Consider the following 16,885-nt stretch of genomic DNA (forward strand, 5'->3'; position numbering starts at 1 on the left):
TCTTCTCTCTCTCCTCCAGACTCTAACCCCTCCCTCCCTGTCTCTTCTCTCCCTCCTCCAGACTCTAACCCCTCCCTCCCTGTCTCTTCTCTCCCCCCTCCAGAGACCAGGTGGGATGCCACCCTCCAGCCGTATGACACCCCAGGGTCCGCCCATGGGGCCTCCAGGCTACGGCTCCAGCCCCGTGTCCCGACCAGGGATGCCTGGCGTCATGGATCCCTCCCGTAAGAGGCCTGCCCCTCAGCAGGTCCAGCAACAGCGCAACCAACAGTAAGATCTGACTAGCCATCGGTATTTGTTATTTTAGGCTTGAATTGATTTACTTCAACAGTAATATTTTACATTGCTACCAGGAGATGAGGGACATTAAAATTATTATTAGTTTACTTTGATTATTTGTCCTCATTCAGAGTTGACTGTATCTTTGTGTGTGTATATAGTGTGTACAGGCCTTTTCGGTCCTTATAAACTCCCACTGTATTGTTCTGTTCAATTGCAGTACCAAGAAGAAGAAAATGGCGGATAAGATTTTACCTCAGAGGATCCGGGAGCTGGTGCCAGAGTCTCAGGCCTACATGGACTTGCTGGCGTTTGAGAGGAAGCTGGATCAGACCATCATGAGGAAACGTCTGGACATCCAGGAGGCACTCAAGAGACCCATTAAGGTAACAAATATGGAGTTATGTCCTCACTTGGGCCAAGGCCTGTATACATGAAGCTTTTCAAATCAAATTGTATTTGTCACATGCGTCGAATACAACCGGTGTAGCCCTTAACCGACGATGCAGTTTTAAGAAAAATAAGTGTCAAGTAAAAAAAATATAAAACATTTTACGTAAAAAATAATTAAAGTGCAGCAGTAAAATAACAATAGCAAGGTTATAAACAGGGAGGTACCGGTAGAGACTCAATGTGGAGACTATATACAGGGGGTACCGGTAGAGACTCAATGTGGAGACTATATACAGGGGGTACCGGTAGAGACTCAATGTGGAGACTATATACAGGGGGTACCGGTAGAGACTCAATGTGGAGACTATATACAGGGGCTACCGGTAGAGACTCAATGTGGAGACTATATACAGGGGGTACCGGTAGAGACTCAATGTGGAGACTATATACAGGGGGTACCGGTAGAGACTCAATGTGGAGACTATATACAGGGGGTACCGGTAGAGACTCAATGTGCAGGGGCACCGGTTAGTCGAGGTAATATGTACATGTAGGTAGAGTTAAAGTGTCTATGCAGAGATAATAAGCAGATAGTGAAGTATAGCACAGTGCTGAACTAGGATCATTGCCTTTTAGATCCTAATGAATAACATTAGATGGACAGGGATGATTTTATAGGCTACAATTCAGGCCCAGGATCTTTTCCTGACCGACAAGGTGGCCAGACCAGGAAAGCTCGGGGCCTGAGTTGTAAAGCCTATAAAATGGGGCTCGGAGTTTTCCCTGGTCATCACGTCCCATGTTTTGCTCTGAAGGTAATACACATTTTGATAGTGAAATTCAACATGTGTTTCAGCAAAAGCGAAAGCTTCGTATCTTCATATCCAACACCTTCAACCCTGCCAAGCCCGACGCAGAAGACGGAGAGGGCACTGTTGCATCATGGGAGCTGCGTGTCGAAGGGCGTCTGCTTGAAGATGTAAGACTAATTAGTAGCCATATGTTTGTGTGTGTTGAGGGTGTGTGTCTGTGTGTTGACAGATAGTGTCTTGTGTGTGTTTATAACTTGGTGAAATGTCTGAAAATTGTTTTTCTTTCTCAGACTGCTGTGTCCAAGTATGAAGCCACCAAGCAGAAGAGAAAGTTCTCTTCCTTCTTCAAGTCTCTGGTCATCGAGTTGGACAAGGACCTCTATGGGCCTGACAATCACTTGGTCGAGGTAAGAAGATGTGGTTTAATGTTCGGATATAAAAATGCATGATTTAGTTCTGTTTTCATGAATAGGCGATCAATATTAGCAACCGCCACTCTTCTCAACCATTTTCTCTGTAGTAAACTCTAATGATATTCTGTTGGAAAGTAACTAAAAAGACAAATAAAGTTTATTTTCTATTGTTATAGTGGCACAGGACTGCGACCACTCAGGAGACAGACGGGTTCCAGGTGAAGAGGCCAGGGGATGTGGGCGTACGCTGCACTGTCCTGCTCATGCTGGACTACCAGGTAAACACACCGCTAATCACAACCTGCTAAAGTTTTAAACTATTTGGTTGTAATATCAGCACTTGTTGAAAATTGTAGTCAGAATTACAAATGTCCAATTATTCCATGCAAAACAATTGCTCACATTTATCTCCATCATCAGTTACACAGCTAGTAACTATTTAGCTCTATCATCAGAAATATACAGCTAGTAACTATTTAGCTCTATTATCAGAGATATACAGCTAGTAACTGTTTAGCTCTATCATCAGAGATATATAGCTAGTAACTGTTTAGCTCTATCATCAGAGATATACAGCTAGTAACTGTTTAGCTCTATCATCAGAGATATACAGCTAGTAACTGTTTAGCTCTATCATCAGAGATATACAGCTAGTAACTGTTTAGCTCTATCATCAGAGATATACAGCTAGTAACTGTTTAGCTCTATCATCAGAGATATACAGCTAGTAACTGTTTAGCTCTATCATCAGAGATATACAGCTAGTAACTGTTTAGCTCTATTATCAGAGATATACAGCTAGTAACTGTTTAGCTCTATCATCAGAGATATACAGCTAGTAACTGTTTAGCTCTGTTATACAGCTAGTAACTGTTTAGCTCTATCATCAGAGATATACAGCTAGTAACTGTTTAGCTCTATCATCAGAGATATACAGCTAGTAACTGTTTAGCTCTATCATCAGAGATATACAGCTAGTAACTGTTTAGCTCTATCATCAGAGATATACAGCTAGTAACTGTTTAGCTCTATCATCAGAGATATACAGCTAGTAACTGTTTAGCTCTATCATCAGAGATATACAGCTAGTAACTGTTTAGCTCTATCATCAGAGATATACAGCTAATAACTGTTTAGCTCTATCATCAGAGATATACAGCTAATAACTGTTTAGCTCTATCATCAGAGATATACAGCTAGTAACTGTTTAGCTCTGTCATCAGAGATATACAGCTAGTAACTGTTTAGCTCTGTCATCAGAGATATACAGCTAGTAACTGTTTAGCTCTGTCATCAGAGATATACAGCTAGTAACTGTTTAGCTCTGTCATCAGAGATATACAGCTAGTAACTGTTTAGCTCTATCATCAGAGATATACAGCAGGTAAATGGCATGCTTTTCATGATCAGTAAAGCATCTGATGATCATGTAATTTCAGATACGTTAGGGTAGCCAAACTGTTTGGCATGGTAGATAGCTAGGCTTTTTGGAAAGAGCTTGACATCGGCAACTAGCCTATTTTTATTCACAACTCGTCCGGGTGAACGCCAGTCATCACCACTATAGATGGCAAGAAATCTAGTTTCTTCCCTGGAAGTTAGCTTGTCGACTAGCATTATTGACCTGATCTGTTGTTAGCTTGTCCACTAACATTATTGACCTGATCTGTTGTTAGCTTGTCCACTAACATTATTGACCTGATCTGTTGTTAGCTTGTCCACTAGCATTATTGACCTGATCTGTTGTTAGCTTGTCGACTAGCATTATTGACCTGATCTGTTGTTCGCTTGTCCACTAACATTATTGACCTGATCTGTTGTTAGCTTGTCCACTAGCATTATTGACCTGATCTGTTGTTAGCTTGTCCACTAGCATTACTGACCTGATCTGTTGTTAGCTTGTCCACTAGCATTACTGACCTGATCTGTTGTTAGCTTGTCCACTAGCATTACTGACCTGATCTGTTGTTAGCTTGTCCACTAGCACTACTGACCTGATCTGTTGTTAGCTTGTCGACTAACATTACTGACCTGATCTGTTGTCAACTTGTCCACTAGCATTACTGACCTGATCTGTTGTTAGCTTGTCCACTAGCATTACTGACCTGATCTGTTGTTAGCTTGTCCACTAGCATTACTGACCTGATCTGTTGTTAGCTTGTCGACTAGCATTAGTGACCTGATCTGTTGTTAGCTTGTCCACTAGCATTACTGACCTGATCTGTTGTTAGCTTGTCTACTAGCATTACTGACCTGATCTGTTGTTAGCTTGTCCACTAGCATTACTGACCTGATCTGTTGTTAGCTTGTCCACTAGCATTACTGACCTGATCTGTTGTTAGCTTGTCCACTAGCATTACTGACCTGATCTGTTGTTAGCTTGTCCACTAGCATTACTGACCTGATCTGTTGTTAGCTTGTCCACTAGCATTACTGACCTGATCTGTTGTTAGCTTGTCCACTAGCATTACTGATCTGTTGTTAGCTTGTCCACTAGCATTATTGACCTGATCTGTTGTTCGCTAACTAGCTAGCCAATTTTACGTGGTCCATCCATCAATGTAGCCTATCATGTCTGTCAGCAGCCATCGTGATTAAACGCTCTTAACAACAACGTTGAAAAGGTGATAATGTTGTAAGCTAGCTATGTTGGTAGGATAAAAAAAAAAGTACATCCTTTGCCAACAGTAGACTAGCCAACATGGGCATATGTGTCCTTATGCTGCTTGACAGGCAGAGCTGAACAAGGATGGAACATTTTCCTTAACTACTTGTCGGGTATAGTACACAATGTTATATTTGTAGTTCTGTGCTCTTCTCTTTATTGTGACGTTTTATTGATAACGACCTATGTGATCCAGGCGTTTTTGACCGCTAGGCCTTTCTCAACATCTCTCCCAAATACATGCTTGTCATTTGCGTCTTCAGTTTGATGGTGTAATGCCACTGCTAATTTCACTTCTCTCTCCCCAGCCCCCTCAGTTCAAGCTGGACCCTCGCCTGGCCCGTATGTTGGGGATCCACACCCAGACCAGGCCGGTCATCATCCAGGCACTCTGGCAGTATGTTAAGACCCACAAGCTGCAGGACCCCCACGAGAGAGAGTTCATCAACTGTGACAAGTACCTGCAGCAGGTCAGGGTTTATCAACTGTGACAAGTGCCTGCAGCAGGTCAGAGTTTATCAACTGTGACAAGTACCTGCAGCAGGTCAGGGTTCATCAACTGTGAAAAGTACCTGCAGCGGGTCATAGTTCATCAACTGACAAGTACTTGCAGCAGGTCAGAGAGCAGCAATTCTCCTCTTTGTTCACAGCTGGTTGGAAGATATAAGCCTTTCTTGGGGAAAATAGAACCGGTGTCTTTTCTCCACGTTGGTATCTGTAATGTTGAGGATTTGTTATATAACCTGATGGACTGTATGTTAGTAACGGGATTTTGCCATTTCATCATCTTTATGATTATGAGTAAATGGGTCGGTTATGTTGTCCTTAGCCCAAACACACCACAGACCTCTGACATATGATCTTTATTAACTGTCCATAGCCAAAACGTAAAAAGCACAATATTGAAATCCTTGCATGTCCAGTTCTTGAGTTAAATGAATAAAGTTGTTTTTATCTATGTTGTTCTAGATCTTTGAGACTCAGCGTATGAAGTTCTCTGAGATCCCACAACGCCTCCATGCTCTCCTGATGCCTCCAGAACCTATCATCATTAACCATGTCATCAGGTAGGACGAACCCTAATCGTCTTTATTAACCATGTCATCAGGTAGGACGAACCCTAACTGTCTTTATTAACCATGTCATCAGGTAGGACGAACCCTTACATCCAGCAACAACACCTCACTATGTCCTCCTGGCCTCTAGGGTCAACACCTCACTATGTCCTCCTGGCCTCTAGGGTCAACACCTCACTATGTCATCACTTGGGTCGAGAGTTGTTCCGTGGTCAGGAAGAACTCCTGGCCTTTTTTGTAAGACAATGCTCAGATGATCAGATCTCACAATGCCTACAGAAGTGTTCAAATGTCTCAGGAACCACGTTAATATGATATAGAACTCTCCTGAGATGTGCAGCGTGACTGCAAGAAATGACCATCTGGAACGAACTCATAGTGTAAGTGTAGACTCTGCGTGATCTAACTCCTCTCTGTGTGTCTACAGTGTGGATCCCAATGACCAGAAGAAGACAGCCTGCTATGACATCGATGTGGAGGTGGACGACACTTTAAAGACCCAGATGAACTCCTTCCTCCTATCCACCGCCAGCCAGCAGGAGATAGCTGGCCTGGACAACAAGGTATGTATGGAGCCCATGCTATAGTTGAACTTTACATGGGTCCATTAATTTTCAAGGGATGGAATCAAGCCTACAACATCTTATGGTGAGCTATTCTGAGGTTGCGAACAGATGTTTTCCACACACCTTTTGTCTACTATTGTACAGCCTGGAAGAGTGAAAAATAGAGGCGCTATAAAAAATAACATTCATTGCGTTGATTGATTGATACTAACTACAGTCAGCAGGGACTGGGAGCAGGCAGGGACTGGGAGCAGGCAGGGGCTGGGAGCAGGCAGGGGCTGGGAGCAGGCAGGGGCTGGGAGCAGGCGGGGACTGGGAGCAGGCAGGGACTGGGAGCAGGCAGGGAGGGCAGGGACCAACTACAGAGAAACTCACTGAACCAGATATAAAAAGAGAAATAGACAGCCCACCTACCTCTTCTCCAGAAAGACAGTCCTCCTCCCTCTTCTCCAGAAAGACAGCCCACCTACCTCTTCTCTAGAAAGACAGTCCTCCTACATCTTCTCTAGAAAGACAGTCCTCCTACCTCTTCTCCAGAAAGACAGTCCTCCTACCTCTTCTCCAGAAAGATAGCCCTCCTCTCCAGAAAGACAGTCCTCCTCCCTCTTCTCCAGAAAGACAGTCCTCCTCCCTCTTCTCCAGAAAGACAGTCCTCCTCCCTCTTCTCCAGAAAGACAGTCCTCCTCCCTCTTCTCCAGAAAGACAGTCCTCCTCCCTCTTCTCCAGAAATAGACAGCCCTCCTACCTCTTCTCCAGAAATAGACAGCCCTCCTACCTCTTCTCCAGAAATAGACAGCCCTCCTCCCTCCTCTCCGGAAATAGACAGCCCTCCCTCCTCTCCGGAAATAGACAGCCCTCCCTCCTCTCCAGAAATAGACAGCCCTCCCTCCTCTCCAGAAATAGACAGCCCTCCCTCCTCTCCAGAAAGACAGCCCTCCCTCCTCTCCAGAAATAGACAGTCCTCCCTCCTCTCCAGAAATAGACAGTCCTCCCTCCTCTCCAGAAATAGACAGCCCTCCCTCCTCTCCAGAAATAGACAGCCCTCCCTCCTCTCCAGAAATAGACAGCCCTCCCTCCTCTCCAGAAATAGACAGCCCTCCCTCCTCTCCAGAAATAGACAGCCCTCCCTCCTCTCCGGAAATAGACAGCCCTCCCTCCTCTCCGGAAATAGACAGCCCTCCCTCCTCTCCGGAAATAGACAGCCCTCCTACCTCCTCTCCGGAAAGACAGTCCTCCCTCCTCTCCAGAAATAGACAGTCCTCCCTCCTCTCCAGAAATAGACAGTCCTCCCTCCTCTCCAGAAATAGACAGCCCTCCCTCCTCTCCAGAAATAGACAGCCCTCCCTCCTCTCCAGAAATAGACAGCCCTCCCTCCTCTCCAGAAATAGACAGCCCTCCCTCCTCTCCAGAAATAGACAGCCCTCCCTCCTCTCCAGAAATAGACAGCCCTCCCTCCTCTCCAGAAATAGACAGCCCTCCCTCCTCTCCAGAAATAGACAGCACTCCCTCCTCTCCAGCAGCAGTACGCCTACTTCAAGTTCAGAATGTTAATACAGACAAAGAAGAAGACCCCACAGGAAAGAGTCTCTGAGAGACACACCCTGTCAGTAGCATTGGCTGCATGTCTTATCCCTGTGATTGCAGAGAGATCAGAGCTGAGGTATCTAGTGTAGACTAAGGTCAGAGAGACCTCCATTAGACAGTAGTGTATCCAGTAGTGTTTAAAACAGACAGCATGGTGCATTCAACATGTCAATACTTCTCACAAATACACAAGTAGTGATGAAGTCAATCTCTCCTCTACTTTGAGCCATGAGAGATTATACTGAAGTATGGGAGGAGCTAACGTGATGTCCTACTACAGGGCCAACAGACTGGTTCAATCTGGTTCATGTTACTTAAGTATGGATCCATTTGCATTGTTGTCTGGTCTAATAAACAACAAAGAAAAGTGACTCTACTTCATCCATCTTGGTTTGGACATCCATCTTGCTGTTTCTTCCTCTTCAGATCCATCAGATCATTTAGACAATAGTTTATTCAGATGTTGAACTAGGATTGACCCTCCATCTCTCTCTTCTCCCCCTGTAGATCCATGAGACCATAGAGACGATCAACCAGCTGAAGACCCAGAGAGAGTTCATGTTGAGCTTCGCCAGAGACCCCCAGGGCTTCATCAACGACTGGCTGCAATCACAGTGCAGGGATCTCAAGGTAAACACACAGGGAAACACCACTATGGAGCATTGTTCAGTAGAGAGAAAACATTCTGGCTGCAGTCACGGTGCAGGGACCTCAAGGTAAACACACAGGGAAACACCACTATGGAGCATTGTTCAGTAGAGAGAAAACATTCTGGCTGCAGTCACGGTGCAGGGACCTCAAGGTAAACACCACTATGGAGCATAAACACAGTCAGGGAAACACCACTATGGAGCATTGTTCAGTAGAGAGAAAACATTCTGGCTGCAGTCACGGTGCAGGGACCTCAAGGTAAACACACAGGGAAACACCACTATGGAGCATTGTTCAGTAGAGAGAAAACGTTCTGGCTGCAGTCACGGTGCAGGGACCTCAAGGTAAACCCTGCTCTTGTGCGGGTCGCAGTTCAGTAGAGAGAAAACATTCTGGCTGCAGTCACGGTGCAGGGACCTCAAGGTAAACACTGCTCTTGTGCGGGTCGCAGTTCAGTAGGGAGAAAACAGGGAATGAAACAGCGAAGTACTTCAGGGCTTTATCAATGACTGGCTGTATTTGTATTTAACAAGGATCCCCATTAGCAGCAGCTACTCTTCCTGGGGGTCCTGCAACATTAAGGCAGTTATATACAATTTAAAACATTACATGACAGAACAGATTTCACAACACATTAAGTGTGTGCCCTCAGGCCCCTACTCTACTACCACACATCTGCAACACAAAATCCATGTGTACATGTGTGTATATGTTATCGTGCGTGTGTGTGTCTCTTCACAGGGGCCCTGTTCCATAAGGTGTATTTTTTAAATCAAATTTTACTGTTTGCATCTGATGTGGAATAGAGTTCCATGTAGTCATGGCTCTATGTAGTACTGTGGAATAGAGTTCCATGTAGTCATGGCTCTATGTAGTACTGTGGAATAGAGTTCCATGTAGTCATGGCTCTATGTAGTACTGTGGAATAGAGTTCCATGTAGTCATGGCTCTATGTAGTACTGTGGAATAGAGTTCCATGTAGTCATGGCTCTATGTAGTACTGTGGAATAGAGTTCCATGTAGTCATGGCTCTATGTAGTACTGTGGAATAGAGTTCCATGTAGTCATGGCTCTATGTAGTACTGTGGAATAGAGTTCCATGTCGTCATGGCTCTATGTAGTACTGTGGAATAGAGTTCCATGTCGTCATGGCTCTATGTAGTACTGTGGAATAGAGTTCCATGTAGTCATGGCTCTATGTAGTACTGTGGAATAGAGTTCCATGTAGTCATGGCTCTATGTAGTACTGTGGAATAGAGTTCCATGTAGTCATGGCTCTATGTAGTACTGTGGAATAGAGTTCCATGTAGTCATGGCTCTATGTAGTACTGTGGAATAGAGTCTACTCATGGACTTGGGGATTGTGAATAGACCTGTGGTGGAATGGCTTGTGTAGTTATGAATGGAGTGCGCTAGTCATGGCTTAAACAGACCTCTGGCGGCATGTCTTGGGGTTATGAATGGGTGCTTGGGGATTTGAAGAGACCTCTGGTGGAATGTCTTGGGGTTATGAATGGGTGTGCTAGTAGTTTAAACAGACCTCTGGTGGCATGTCTTGGGGTTATGAATGGGTGTGCTAGTAGTTTAAACAGACCTCTGGTGGCATGTCTTGGGGTTATGAATGGGTGCGCTAGTAGTTTAAACAGACCTCTGGTGGCATGTCTTGGGGTTATGAATGGGTGCGCTAGTAGTTTAAACAGACCTCTGGTGGCATGTCTTGGGGTTATGAATGGGTGCGCTAGTAGTTTAAACAGACCTCTGGTGGCATGTCTTGGGGTTATGAATGGGTGCGCTAGTAGTTTAAACAGACCTCTGGTGGCATGTCTTGGGGTTATGAATGGGTGCGCTAGTAGTTTAAACAGACCTCTGGTGGCATGTCTTGGGGTTATGAATGGGTGCGCTAGTAGTTTAAACAGACCTCTGGTGGCATGTCTTGGGGTTATGAATGGGTGCGCTAGTAGTTTAAACAGACCTCTGGTGGCATGTCTTGGGGTTATGAATGGGTGCGCTAGTAGTTTAAACAGACCTCTGGTGGCATGTCTTGGGGTTATGAATGGGTGCGCTAGTAGTTTAAACAGACCTCTGGTGGCATGTCTTGGGGTTATGAATGGGTGCGCTAGTAGTTTAAACAGACCTCTGGTGGCATGTCTTGGGGTTATGAATGGGTGCGCTAGTAGTTTAAACAGACCTCTGGTGGCATGTCTTGGGGTTATGAATGGGTGCGCTAGTAGTTTAAACAGACCTCTGGTGGCATGTCTTGGGGTTATGAATGGGTGCGCTAGTAGTTTAAACAGACCTCTGGTGGCATGTCTTGGGGTTATGAATGGGTGCGCTAGTAGTTTAAACAGACCTCTGGTGGCATGTCTTGGGGTTATGAATGGGTGCGCTAGTAGTTTAAACAGACCTCTGGTGGCATGTCTTGGGGTTATGAATGGGTGCGCTAGTAGTTTAAACAGACCTCTGGTGGCATGTCTTGGGGTTATGAATGGGTGCGCTAGTAGTTTAAACAGACAGCTCGGTACATTCAGCATGTCAACACTTCTTCCAAAAACAGGTAGTGATGAAGTCAATCTCTCCTCTACTTTGAGCCAGGAGAGATTGACATGCATATCATTGTTAGCTCTCCGTGTACATTTAAGGGCCAGACATGCTGCCCTGTTCTGGGCCAATTGTAATTTTCCCAAGGCCCTCTTTGTGGCACCTGACCACACTACTGAACATTCGTCTAGGTGCGACAAAACTAGGGCCTGTAGGACCTGCCTTGTTGATAGTGTTGTTAAGAAGGTAGAAACTAGGGCCTGTAGGACCTGCCTTGTTGATAGTGTTGTTAAGAAGGTAGAAACTAGGGCCTGTAGGACCTGCCTTGTTGATAGCTTTGATAACAAGGCAGAGCAGCGCTTTATTAAGGACAGATTTCTCCCCATTTTATCTACTGTTGTATCAACATGTTTTGACCATGAGTTTTACAATCTAGGGTTACTCCAAGCAAACTTGCTCAATTTCCACATTATTCATCACAATATTTAGTTGAGGTTTAGTGAGTGAGTGATTTGTCCCAAATGCAATGCTTTTAGTTGATGAAATATGTAGGACTAACTTAATTGGATGCAGTCACAGTTCAGGGGCTGTAGGGTAAACTAACAGGGAAACACCACTATGGGCCATAGTTCAGTAGGGAGAAAACTGTGGAAACGGGGAGGTACCCCAGGGCTTCATCAATCACTGGCTGCGATCACAGTACAGGGACCTCAAGGTAAACTACTAAACTTAAGAGAACTGGTGCCGAGGAAAGATTCTACTTCAAATAAAGAAATGAGGAGAGCAGTAATATTATATTTTATTTTCTTTACTGCAAGGTAAACAAACGCACGGGGAAACCACAGCTCTCTAGTGCTGCTCAGTTACTGATTACCCTTTACATAATAATCCCCCAAAAAGCATTTGGGTCATGTTCATTAAGAAGAAAATACATTGAAATTCAGTGAAACTGGGAGACACTACTTGAACTTGTGTCTAATACATACACAGATTGCCGTTTTCGTTTGCAAAACATTTTGATGTGTGTCTTACTGAACATGACCCTCTCCATGTGTTGTCATGGATTTGGTTAGCCATTAGCGCTAGCTAGCTGCCATGGATGTATGTTAGCCATTAGCGCTAGCTAGCTGCCATGGATGTAGGTTATCCATTAGCACTAGCTAGCTGCCGTGGATGTATATTGTCCATTAGCACTAGCTAGCTGCCGTGGACGTAGGTTAGCCATTAGCGCTAGCTAGCTGCCGTGGATGTATATTGTAGCGACCCGCACAGACAGCTGTGTGTTATGTGCTAGGCTAGGAGGTGGTTGTGTTGTACTGACCAGTACCCGGTGTTCGCGGGGTCCGACATGTCAATCAACCTGCTATCTGCCAATCACGGGAATGCCTGGAATGTTCTGATGCCGGGCATCCTGGTGGTTGGCGGAGTGGCGTGGAGGGGGGGTTGGGCATTGGAAGTTAAGACCAGGTTCAGCCTTTGTTCTCTCTCTCTTACGTCTGGGCTTCACAAGAGAAGGTCACGATTGGCTTGTGGGTTATCTGTCATCTATTTGGCGTGTGCTACGGCCCAAACAGTAGCCTGTGTAAAGTTGGTTCAATAAACCGTCAATTCGCAAACTCAAGCCTCTGTCTGGACAATTGTTCATTTATGATCTAGTCAGGTCATTACAATATTATCCATTAGCACTAGCTAGCTGCCGTGGACGTAGGTTAGCCATTAGCACAAGCTAGATGTGTAGTGTTTGTTCAGATGATTCTTGGACCAAACACCAGGCAGACTGGACCGTCAATGACAACCGAGGGGTGATTAAAGCTGAGTCCAGTCCAAAGTTCATAGCTGTTGTTTTCTTCCTCCACCTGAACATTCAGCATGGTTGCCTGGTGCCCAGTAACCTTGTAGTTTGTAGTCCTGAATTAAGATGTGTTATCTTAAAACAGAGATGGTCCCAGAGGTCTCTCTTTAACCACGACACAGGGATAAGGTTGATAGGCCTGAGGATTTGTATCTGAATTAAAAAATAAATATAGATAACAGGCATGGTGTGTAGAACAACAAACTATGCATTATACCTGTAGGCTTTATTGAAGGAAGTTTTAAGTTTCTTATGTATATGATTATTTTTTACAGACTATGACTGATGTGGTTGCGAACCCAGAAGAGGAGAGGAGAGCAGAGTTCTATTTCCAACCCTGGGCCCAGGAGGCCGTGTGTCGTTACTTCTACTCCAAGGTAAAATGCTCACCTCTCACCATTCTGTACCGTGGTGTGTGTGTATGCCGTGGTGTGTGTGTGTACGCCGTGGTGTGTGTGTGCGTACCGTGGTGTGTGTGTGCGTACCGTAGTGTGTGTGCGTACCGTAGTGTGTGTGCGTACCGTAGTGTGTGTACCGTGGTGTGTGTGTGTGTGTACCGTGGTGTGTGTACCGTGGTGTGTGTGTGTGTACCGTGGTGTGTGCGTACCGTAATGTGTGTGTGGTGTGTGCCGTGGTGCGTGTGCGGGCGTACCGTGGTGTGTGTGTGTGTGCGTACCGTGGTGTGTGTGTGTGCGTACCGTGGTGTGTGTGTGTGCGTACCGTGGTGTGTGTGTGTGCGTACCGTGGTGTGTGTGTGTGCGTACCGTGGTGTGTGTGTGTGTGCGTACCGTGGTGTGTGTGTGTGCGTACCGTGGTGTATGTGTGTGTGTGCGTACCGTGGTGTGTATGTGTGTGTGTGCGTACCGTGGTGTGTGTGTGTGCGTACCGTGGTGTGCATGTGTGTGTGCGTACCGTGGTGTGTATGTGTGTGTGCGTACCGTTGTGTTTGTGTGTGTGCGTACCGTGGTGTTTGTGTGTGCGTACCGTGGTGTTTGTGTGTGCGTACCGTGGTGTTTGTGTGTGCGTACCGTGGTGTTTGTGTGTGTGTGTACCGTGGTGTTTGTGTGTGTGTGTACCGTGGTGTTTGTGTGTGTGTGTACCGTGGTGTTTGTGTGTGTGTGTACCGTGGTGTTTGTGTGTGCGTACCGTGGTGTTTGTGTGTGCGTACCGTGGTGTTTGTGTGTGTACCGTGGTGTTTGTGTGTGTACCGTGGTGTTTGTGTGTGTACCGTGGTGTTTGTGTGTGTACCGTGGTGTTTGTGTGTGTACCGTGGTGTTTGTGTGTGTGTGTACCGTGGTGTTTGTGTGTGTGTGTACCGTGGTGTTTGTGTGTGTGTGTACCGTGGTGTTTGTGTGTGTGTGTGTGTACCGTGGTGTTTGTGTGTGTGTGTGTGTACCGTGGTGTTTGTGTGTGTGTGTGTGTACCGTGGTGTTTGTGTGTGTGTGTACCGTGGTGTTTGTGTGTGTGTACCGTGGTGTTTGTGTGTGTGTGTACCGTGGTGTTTGTGTGTGTGTGTACCGTGGTGTTTGTGTGTGTGCCGTGGTATAACAACATAGAACACTATAACAGTATAGAACACGATATATATGTATTCAGTGGTCTTTTATTGCTGTGCTGGCTGTCCGTTTCTTAGTGGTTATTTATATATATATATATATGGTTTTCTATATATATATAATAAAATAAATACATGTATTTCAGGTCCAGCAGAGGAGGCAGGAGCTGGAACAAGCCCTGGGAATCAGAAACACTTAGAGATGAAGATGTTGAAGAAAAACAGGCCAACAGATGGACAAGTGTCCATTTTCTCTGGGAGGAGGAAGAGAAGTGTGGGACATTCATTAATACACCCCCGATTTGAGAAAAACATCTTTGATATACATCTGCTTTACTGCTGGTGGTAACTATAGGATATCTTTTTGAAAGTCACCTAGCAGGCTGTTATGGTTATATATCAATGTTAGATTTTTACTTCTTATCTCTTCATATTTGTCCCGCTAAAATATCTTTTGACTTATTTTTTCTCAATGGTCTCTCTCTATGCCTTACCTCAATGCATTCCCTTTTGGGGCTGAACTCTCAAGTCGCCAATCTTGAATCTATATTCAGGCCTAAGTGAGGTTGAAATAACCCCCAACTAAGTATTGATGCTACTCCACCATAACTAATATTGAGTATTTTAAGTCTTAACATTTGGCCATTTGTGAAAGAGCATTGGGTTAATTTTAAATACTTTGACTGTCTCTAACCTGCTCTGAGTCCATACTAACTCATAACTGATTAGGTGATAGACTACACACACTACCATTCTGGCTTTGGTCTGGAATAGATTTTTCAGTGTTTGTTTGGTATTGATAGGGTTGTGAGTATTCAGTGGTCTTTTATTGGTGTGCTGGCTGTCCGTTTCTTAGTGGTTCAAGACTATTCTAGAATTCTTGTTGTAGAATATTGTGTACCTCAAAAATTCTCCCCTGAACACTTAAAAGTATGGTGATGGCAGCCGGGCTTCACAATATTGTGAAGATTCAGTCTGTTGGTTTAGTCATTTAAGGGGCCAATTAATTTGAAACTATTTTTGTGATGCTTTTTTTTGTTTGTTTGTTAATTATCTTTTTTTATGTTTCGAAACTATGAATTCTATTAAAGCTTGTATTGTTAGAAGTTAAACCTTAAGGAAGTAGTGTTAGCAGTAATAACCTAGTCGAATCTAGTTTTGTAAATACTGAGCAGAATAATCTGGTTTGATGTGAAGGAAAAATGTCTGTTTTTAAAGGGCAGACCATCATTTTGACTCATTGTCTAATGATCCGATTAGTTTTTCCAAGACGTTCCCCTTCAAGTGATACCAATGGTTTAATCCAGAACATTCTCTATAACCTAACAGCAAGCTGAAGTTGCTTGTTGACCCCGTGTGGAAGAGAGAACAACCTTCAAGGTTCTACTGTTCGGTTAAGAAGACTTCTGGGATTTCATCTTTAGTATTTGTTAGTGTGCAGACGCCATCAACACCGAGGAAGATAAGCATAGAGCTGGGTTCACTAGTAGATGTGACATATTGAAGAATTTCATATTTTTTGATAGTATGATCGAAAGCTTCCGCTTGTTGTATTGCTGTTTAGATATGATGACATGTAAAGGATGTATGAAGTTTCATGGTTGGACTCAATTCATTATCAGTTCAATAGTCAAGTGAATTGAAATTAAGCGACATCTATTTTCAATGGGGATTTTTTTTCTTCAATATTAAAGTGTGTTTTCCATCCCCCCTCTGATTATCCTGAATTGCCCCCAATCCTGTAAAGTATGATACTGAAGGCTGATTGAAATCTTCAGACTTAAAAATGGTATTTTTCTCTTATTGACCAAACCTATTTTTCCCTGTATGTTTTAATCCTATGCTATAATAAAGGATATCTTCATGATAACTTCTCAGTTATGAATGGATGATTTTAAAGCTGGTTTTCTACCATTTGATGCAAAAACTGGCAGTCTTTCCATGGGATGTTGTTACCTGCCTAATGTTCAGCATCACAGTTTAGTTCTGGGATTCTTATGAACACCACACACACCTGACTCATTGCTGTGAGAAGTGGGTTGATGCACTTGATGGTATAACAACCAGGGGACGGATCTGGTCATTGGCCCACAGGTGAGCATATCATGTTTATAGGGCCAGGAGTTTTTCCTGGACAGCTGTTCTTGTGAGAGGTTAAGGATGGGTTTTCTGGGTCCCCTAAAATCGCCAAACTATATGTATTGCTTCAATGAACCTTTTGCTCTTGAAATGATCCTAATCATACTAGGTCATAGCCTCACTTGTTCAAACAGCGAAGTCTGTTAAAGGATGAGTACCTGTATTTATTGAGATGTCTTTCTAAGGCAAACTATTGCTAATGTGTTCAAAAATAGTCCTCTTAAAATAAATAAATAAAATAAGGAAAGTGGCATTTCCAAACTTGGAATTGTATCAACCTGCTACCCAAGGCTTTTACTTGTGACATATGGTTAAATGCACTAAAGATGACCAATAGGTACATATTGAAGATGCACAATCCA

The 16,885-nt window shown here is 44.3% G+C and overlaps 1 protein-coding gene across 1 annotated transcript in view; it reads left to right on the top strand.

Moving 5' to 3' along the window:
* LOC115144383 (SWI/SNF-related matrix-associated actin-dependent regulator of chromatin subfamily D member 1) overlaps window positions 1-16,254 on the top strand; it is a 28,105-nt gene extending 11,851 nt beyond the window's left edge. Inside the window, exons 2-12 of the mRNA XM_029685366.2 lie at window positions 104-270; window positions 500-665; window positions 1,529-1,651; window positions 1,775-1,891; window positions 2,074-2,175; window positions 4,871-5,032; window positions 5,532-5,629; window positions 6,066-6,201; window positions 8,296-8,418; window positions 13,105-13,206; window positions 14,531-16,254. Of these exons, the coding sequence (XP_029541226.1) occupies window positions 104-270; window positions 500-665; window positions 1,529-1,651; window positions 1,775-1,891; window positions 2,074-2,175; window positions 4,871-5,032; window positions 5,532-5,629; window positions 6,066-6,201; window positions 8,296-8,418; window positions 13,105-13,206; window positions 14,531-14,584 (1,350 nt within the window). The 3' untranslated portion in view covers window positions 14,585-16,254. The remainder of the gene's footprint in view (window positions 1-103; window positions 271-499; window positions 666-1,528; window positions 1,652-1,774; window positions 1,892-2,073; window positions 2,176-4,870; window positions 5,033-5,531; window positions 5,630-6,065; window positions 6,202-8,295; window positions 8,419-13,104; window positions 13,207-14,530) is intronic.
* Window positions 16,255-16,885: the final 631 nt, after the last annotated feature.

The sequence above is a fragment of the Oncorhynchus nerka genome, linkage group LG2, assembly GCF_034236695.1.
Source record: "Oncorhynchus nerka isolate Pitt River linkage group LG2, Oner_Uvic_2.0, whole genome shotgun sequence".
Classification (NCBI taxonomy): Eukaryota; Metazoa; Chordata; class Actinopteri; order Salmoniformes; family Salmonidae; genus Oncorhynchus; species Oncorhynchus nerka.